The 7759-nt window shown below is 48.2% G+C and overlaps 1 protein-coding gene across 1 annotated transcript in view; it reads left to right on the top strand.

Moving 5' to 3' along the window:
* Nucleotides 1–2364: 2364 nt before the first annotated feature.
* ESPL1 (extra spindle pole bodies like 1, separase) overlaps nucleotides 2365–7759 on the top strand; it is a 19918-nt gene continuing 14523 nt past the window's right edge. Inside the window, exons 1-6 of the mRNA XM_015559597.1 lie at nucleotides 2365–2471; nucleotides 2628–3686; nucleotides 3912–4013; nucleotides 4177–4297; nucleotides 5980–6116; nucleotides 7278–7471. Coding sequence (XP_015415083.1) covers nucleotides 2391–2471; nucleotides 2628–3686; nucleotides 3912–4013; nucleotides 4177–4297; nucleotides 5980–6116; nucleotides 7278–7471 — 1694 coding nt within the window. The 5' untranslated portion in view covers nucleotides 2365–2390. The remainder of the gene's footprint in view (nucleotides 2472–2627; nucleotides 3687–3911; nucleotides 4014–4176; nucleotides 4298–5979; nucleotides 6117–7277; nucleotides 7472–7759) is intronic.

Genomic DNA, 7759 nt, shown 5'->3' with positions numbered 1-7759 from the left:
TAGAAAAGAGTAATAAAAAAGGGTAAGTTCTCTGCCCTTGAGGCATTTAGAATAAAATATAGTCCATTTAAAAAGTCCTGGAACACTTGCTATACAACATGTAAATAAACATTGATTGCTAAGGTATAGGCAAGAGGAACTGAGTACTGAGAGAATTGATATTTCATTGATCATTTATGAACTCTCTGCTGGGTCCCTAACCATAAAAGAGATATGTGTGTCATGTACACACAGCACCTGCATTAATTTTATCATCCCAATGTTGAGAATCCTTGGAGAAGTTGTAGTTCTTGTTTGTTTGTTTAGTCTTCCCTACTAGATTTTCACCTCCTAAAAGAAGTTGATGGTGATGAAGAAAAATGATGATAGAGAATGGTTTATTCCAGAGGTCCTCAAACTTCTTAAACAGGGGGCCAGTCCACTGTCCTTCAGACATTCCACACATGCGCACTGCGGGCCGGGAGGAGTCGGCAAAAACACCCGGCGGGCCACATGTGGCCCGCGGGCCATAGTTTGAGGACCCCTGGTATTCGATAGAATTCATCAGGAAAAATCTAATTGCCAAAGACTAGAGTTTTGAATTGAATTCTTTGGTGGAGGAAGGAAAGAAAAGCAGAGCCAATTGAATCTGTATGTTTGGAGAAGTAGTTAGTATTTACCAAACATGTCATTAAAAACTAAGAAATATCCTGGTGAATGAGTTTTCCTAGTTCTTCCCGACACTCACAACCCCCATTCACCACCCTATACTCAAGAGAGCTATATCCTCATTAAGGAGAGCTAGATCCTCTGTCTTCCACATACAATCCAACTGATGGAAGGAGCAAGGCTGGTAGGTAGAGTGCTGAAAGTCTCCATGGTACTCATGTTAGTGCCCCCACAAACTATATTTTTAAAGAACTCCAGCCCAGTTTGGCTCAGTGGATACAGCGTCGGCCTGCAGACTGAAGGGTCCCGGGCTCAATTCTGGTCAAGGACACATGCTTTTGGGGTGTGGGCTCCATCCCCAGTGGGGGGCGTGCAGGAAGCAGTCGATCAATGATTCACTCTCATCATTTTGATGTTTCTGTCTCTCTGAAATCAATAAAAAATATATTTAAAAGAAAGAATTCCAGCCCTAGCCGGTTTCCCTCAGCGGATAGAGTGTCTGCCTACTGAGTGAAGGTTCTCGGGTTCAATTCTGGTCAAGGGCACATGTCCTGGTTGTGAGATCAATCCCCAATAGAGGGCGTGCAGGAGGCAGCCATCTTATCCTTGATGTTTCTACCCCTCTTTTCCTCTCTGGAAGAAAAAAATTATATATATAAAAGGCTGATTTAAAAAAAGAAAAAATAATCCCATGAAAGGCTATGCCCTTTTTTCTTTTTTTAATATATTTTATTAATTTTTTACAGAGAGGAAGGGAGAGAGATAGTCAGAAACATCGATCAGCTGCCTCCTGCACACCTCCCACTGGGGATGTGCCCGCAACCAAGGCACATGCCTTTGAACGGAATCGAACCCGGGACCTTTCAGTCCGCAAGCCAACGCTCCATCCACTGAGCCAAACCGGTTACGGCTATGCCCTTTTTTCTAATAATCCAAACCACTTGAGCTTCCAAGTAAGTTATTTTCATTGTTTATCCTATTTCTCTTCTCTTGAAATTTAAACTCTCTCTGAACTCTGAAAATAAAGGTAAGAAAGAGGCAGAAGGCTGGCCTTGCCGATAGCGACTAACCCACCGGTAGCCGAGGAACTCCGTTTCGACTGAAAAATGTGGAGGAAACTCGCGCCCCCAAGAGGTCTTAACGCCCGGATCAGCAGGACCCGGTAGGCTGGCTTCACGTGAAGATGCAGCGCGGCAGATAAACTACAACTCCCAGTGCTCCGCGCGGCCCGCCGGCGTTACGCAGCTTTCGTTGATTGGTCGCTGGGGATATTTGAAAGGAGGGGGCTGGCGCGGAAACGAAGGTTACGTTTTGGGTCCTTAGCGGAGTACTCAGCCTGGCGGGTAAGTCTTAGACCTGCAAAGGTGGGCACCTCTGGGGCAGCAAGGAGGAACTCGTGAACTTGTGTACGCACCCAGGTGAATGGGGTTCCCAACACTGACTTGAGGGAGAGGCGGGGGCGGCTCTGCCAGGGAGGGTCGGAGGTCTCGGGACGCCCTGGTAGATGCTGACGGGCTCTGTGGGGCATTGGAGTGGTGGGACGGGTAGAGTGAGTGCAGGGATCGGCCGCCTAGAAGGAAAAGCGGAAGTTTCGGTTTATAACGCGAGCCCGGCGTCCTGGCCTCGGCTTTTTTCCTTTAAGATTTCTAATGAGATTCTTTGCTCCTGCCCTTCATTTAACTCCATTACGAATCTTCTCCGCCCTCTCTAATCCGTCTCCTTTCCCCTAGCCCTCCAGCGCCATGAGGAGCTTTAAAGGAGTCAACTTTGGGACTCTGCTAAGCAGCCCGAAGGAAGCTGAAGAGCTGCTGCCTGACTTGAAGGTGTGGGTGCTGTCTGGCTCTACATACACCTGGCTTTCCAAGCTGAGTTGTTTTGTTTCTGCCTTATTGGAAGAGACAGATTAGTAGCAACTTCATTTATAGTTCCTTTCCTTATCTATTTCCCTTTGTCCCATTCACATCTTTCTCTCCTCCTAGGAGTTCCTTTCCAAACCTCCAGCCAGTTTTCCCAGCTGCAAATTTGACGCGGAGAGAAGACATACTTGTGATGCCATTCTGAGGGCTTGCAACCAGCAGCTGACTGCCAAGCTGGCTTGCCGCAGGCACCTGGAAAGCCTGCTGGAGCTGGCAGAACTGGCTTGCAATGGCTACTTGGTGTCCAACCCCCAGTGCCCACCCCTCTACCTGGAACGAATTCTCTTCATCTTTCTGCGGAATGTTGCTGCACAGGGAATCCCAGAGGCCACACTCCGATTAGCTCAACCCCTCCATGCCTGTTTGCTGCAGTGTTCTCGACAAGCTGCTCCCCAAGACTATGAGGCTGTGGTTCGGGGCAGCTTTTCTCTGCTTTGGAAAGGGGCAGAAGCCCTGGCGGAGCCACGAGCTGCATACTCGGCTCGACTGCAGGCGTTGAGCTTTCTAGTATTGTTAGAGGATGAAAGTATCCCTTGTGAGGTCCCCCACTTTGCTTCTCCAACAGCCTGTCGAGTGGTTGCTGCCCATCAGCTATTTGATGCCAGTGGGCATGGTTTGAGTGAAGCAGATGCTGACTTCCTAGATGACCTGCTCTCTAGGCATGTGATTAGACTCTTGGTGGGTGAGGAAGGGGACTCCCCTGGTCCTCTGTCTCCCCAGAGGGCCCTCTGTCTCTTGGAGCTCACCCTGGAACACTGCCGTCGCCTCTGTTGGAGCCACCTCCATGCCAAGGCCACTAGGGCTGTGAAGAAGGCCCAAGATTACCTAAGGAACACCAGCCTGGCTCCCAGCCTCCAGATATGCCAGCTGGGGGTAAAAATGCTACAGGTCCAGGAGGGAGAACCCCAGGCAGTGGCCAAGCTCCTGAACAAGGCATCAGCTATCCTGAACAGCAGCATGGAGGCACCGTCACCCCCACTGCGGGCATTGTATGACAGCTGCCAGTTCTTCCTCTCAGGCCTGGAGCGGGGTAGCAAGAGGCGCTATGGACCTGATGCTATTCTGAGCCTCTTTGCTCTTCTTGGCGGATACTGCTCCCTCATTCGACAGCTTCAGGATGGTGTGAGTTATAAGGTCCTGGAGATAGGGTGGGAATGTGGCTCTAAGCCCTGGCTCCCTCCTTGGACTATGCAGCCTAGTCTATCCCGAGAGGGCAGTGGTCCCTCCTGATGTCCTTCCTGCTCTCTGGGTTGTGTCACTTCTCTAGGACTCTGGGTCAGTTTTACCTTGGAGCTCACGCTTTATCTCTGTTCCTCAAACTAACCTTCTCCTCCCTTCCTTCCTCAGGTCTGTGGGGACTCCAAGCAGCAGCAGTCTTTGGTTCAGCTGCAATTTCAGGGACTTCACCTCTATACTGTGGTGGTTTATGACTTTGCCCAAGGCTGCCAGGTACCGTCTGGGAATCAAAAAGCCTGGACATGTCCTAGGATCTGGGGTTGTTCAGCTGCCCTCAGTAGAGCTTTGGGGTGGCTATGGCTTTAGGTGTGGGGTGGGGTGGGTGTCACGTACCTACTATGTCTCCTCTCACCCTCAGCCCTTCTTGTCCCTTCAGGTAGCTGACTTGGCTGACCTTGCCCAGCTGGTGGAAAGTTGTAAATCTACTGTTTGCTGGATGCTGGAGGCCTTAGAGGGCCTGTCAGGCCAAGAGCTGACTGACTACCTGGGGATGACTGGTTAGTGCCCTGGGGCCCAGCTACAAGGTTCTGGGGAGGGTCATCACTCATTAGGCAGGCAAATAGCACTTGCTGGATGGTTCTGACCACTGTGGGGGCTCCTTATGGTTCAAGGAGGGAGTGAAAAAGATGTGTGTAAGTATCAGTTACTCTGTACTAAACAGCAGAGAAGAAGTGATGAAACTAACTTGTAATAGCAGATACTACTTTTTTCTCATTGGTTTTGAAATCTGATTTGGTATTTGTTCCATGAAAACATTTGTACTTGATGTGCAACTTTATGACCTTTCTATATATTTACATTTTAAAGAACATTTACAGTTTAATTTTTTAAAACCAGATGAAACATTCACCTGGTTCAAAATTCAATTTGCACAAAAGGGCATACACTGAAAAGCTCTCCCACTCCTAATTCTGGTTACCCAAGTCTGCCTCTGCAGAGGCAATAATATGATCAATTTCTTATTATCCTTCTGGAGATATGCTATGTTTTTATTAACTAACATATATACTTCTCGCCCCTCTTTTAATTAAAATACACTTACAGAAAAGTACTAAAATCATAAATGTACAGCTTGATGGATCTTTTTTACAAAGTGAACATACTTTGTAACCAACATCGAGTTCAAGTAATAGCATCATTTAGACTCCATGTGCCCCCTTCTGTTCACTAACCCCCAACAGCAACCTCTGTCCAACCAGCATAGATTAGTTTTGCCTATTTTTGTATTTTATAATAAATTTCCCCCTCAGTTTACGAAAGGCATGGCCCTTTAGTCTAAATCATATACACCTATTGCGTTCAGTCATTGAAGGTTTTGGAGAGCTTGTTATATTCATGTTTTCAGTGGTGGAACCGTGTTATAGAGATGAAAATATCAGCAGGAGTCAAAAATTATTAGTACGAAAATTCTTCCCACAGAGTATTGAAGACTGGCTTTTTCTTCCAGCCATCTGTACTATGTGCTAAGCACTGTTTTGAATACTTGAATATTGTCCGTAAACAAAAGATTCCTGCCCTCCTGGAGCCACATCCTGGTTTGGGGAGAAAGATAATGAACAGTGCAATCATTGAATTGCCAACATATTAGAAAGTGATCAGAAGTATGGGGGAAAGGAAAGATAGAGCAGGATAAGGGAATGAAGATTCCAAGTGGGTGAGGGGGGCAAGTTACCATTTAAAACAGGATGGTCAGGGTAAGCCTCATTGAGAGGATGCATGAGCAAAACCGAGGATGTGATGGAGTTGGCCACGTAGACACCTGGGAAAGGACATCCCTGTCAGAGGAAATAGCCAGTGCCAAGGCCTTAAACTAGGAGAGGGTTTGGTGTGTTCAGGGAATAGCAAGGAGGCTCTGTGGCTTCAGTAGAATGAGGGAAGAAGAGGGAGGAAAGGGGCAGGCCAGAGTATTTTCCTAAAATGCCGACCTTTGAAGTGAGATGAAGACAGGGATTGGAATGTGCGGAGGGGTGAGCCCTGTTTGGGAATGAGGACTCCGCTTTTGTAACATGAGTGCAGAAGGCCTGGCTGGTATGGGCTAACTTGGAGCAGGAAGGGGAGTGCTACTCCTTTCTCATTCCCTAGCAATAGGTGTCTGTCTGATCTGGAAGCTGCCGAGCAGTCCCAACAGGAGAGGGCAGTGGGACCCATTCCTCTGCCAACTGTTCTTTCTCTCTTGCAGCCTCTTACACTAGTAACTTGGCCTACAGTTTCTATAGTCACAAGCTCTATGCCGAGGCCTGTGCCATCTCCGAGCCCTTCTGTCAGTGCCTGGGCTTGGCGAAGCCAAGTACCTATCCTGAAGTGCCTCCTGAGAAGGTATGAGGATGGGGAGGGAGGTTATGTGGGGGGAAGGAAGGGGCTTGAGTAGCATGAAAGGGCCTGTCCAAGACCCTGCTTTGGAGTACGGTGTTAGGAGCTACATATTGGCACCATTACTTCTCAGACCTCACCTGTACTGTCATTTAACTAATTTTACTTATTTATTTATAAAAGAGAGGATGAAGGGAGAGAGGAGAGAGACATTGATGTGACAAAGATACATAGATTGGTTGCCTCCCATACACCAGGGATTGAGCTTGTAACCTAGGTATGTGCCCTGGCTGGGAATTGAACCTGAGAACTTCTGGTGCACGGTACAATGCTCCAACTGAGCCACACTGGCCAGAGCAAATTTTTTTTTTTTTACTCTCTTTTTATACTTCGTTTTGTTCTAAGCCAGTGGTTCCCAGCCTTGTTGCACATTAGAATCACCTGAGTAAACTTAACAAAATTCTAATGCCTGCCCTAAGCTAATTATATCCAATTGCATCAGAGTCTATGGTGCTGGGGCTCAGACATCTGGATATTTAAAGTGTTCTCTTAAGTGGTTCTTTGGACAACCAGAGGAAGTCCCACTGTCTTAAAGCAAGAATACCCATGAAATGAGGGGTTGTCTGGATTGGCAGGCAAGGTGGGTCATAGAGGGCCTTGGGTTTCATCATGAGGTACATGGATTGAAGTGGCGGCATGATAGCAGATTGGTGTCTTGGATTTCTCTGGCATCACTGTGATACAATACCGGGCACCCACGCTGCCCTAGTAGCCTAGGCCGGAGAGGGTGGGTGTCTGAACTGAAGAAGCTTCCCAAGGGATAGAAAGAACTGAAGGGTGAAAGAAGTCAAGGCTTAACCTGGTAAATGATTGGCGGTGGGGAAGGGAGAAGGAGGAGTCAGCTGATTTATGGGAGGATTATAGGAGGAAGAGGAGGTTTTCAGGGTGAAGACTGAATATGTGGGTGGGTTGGATTGAAGCCTCAAGTTGAGAGCACCCAGGGTATTTAGTTCTTAGGTGTCTCCTGCTTTAGGGCAGGGGTGTTGGTCAGAGGAGCCCACCCACCCCCACCAGGTGATATATGTACCTGTAGCTGCATGTCCTCTCCCACTGTACGTATTCATTGGGTCCCCTCTCCAATTTGGTCTGTTTCCTTTCTCTGGTCAGTTGCACAGGTGCTTCCGGCTACATGTAGAGAGTTTGAAGAAACTGGGTAAACAGGCCCATGGATGCAAGATGGTGACTTTGTGGCTGGCAGCCCTACGGCCCTGTGGCCCCAAACACATGGCTGAGCCAGTCACCTTCTGGGTCCGGGTTAAGATGGATGCAGCCAGAGCTGGAGACAAGGAGCTACAGCTGAGGTGAGTTGCGGGGAGGTAGGACAGCCACGTTTGCCCCATGGCTAGGGCTGGCTTTTCATATTCATGGTTATGTTCATCCTTATGTCTGAAAAGGGCACTGATTCGTCCATTATTGTTCACTGAGTGCCTACTGTGTGCCAGGCACTGTGCTCGGTCCTGGGGAAACGGTGGTGACAGGTAGTGTTCTTGCTTTCATGACTGGGAACTTACTGAGCTCTCAGTAAGCCAAAGCTGGGACTCCTTGGCCTGGGGTAGAGGCTCCATGCTTCATGGTTCCCCAGGTGCTGA

The sequence above is a fragment of the Myotis davidii genome, unplaced genomic scaffold (genome assembly GCF_000327345.1).
Source record: "Myotis davidii unplaced genomic scaffold, ASM32734v1 scaffold233, whole genome shotgun sequence".
Lineage (NCBI taxonomy): Eukaryota > Metazoa > Chordata > Mammalia > Chiroptera > Vespertilionidae > Myotis > Myotis davidii.
The sequence above is the reverse complement of the archived record's forward strand: the minus strand, read 5'-3'. Positions and strand labels throughout refer to the sequence as shown.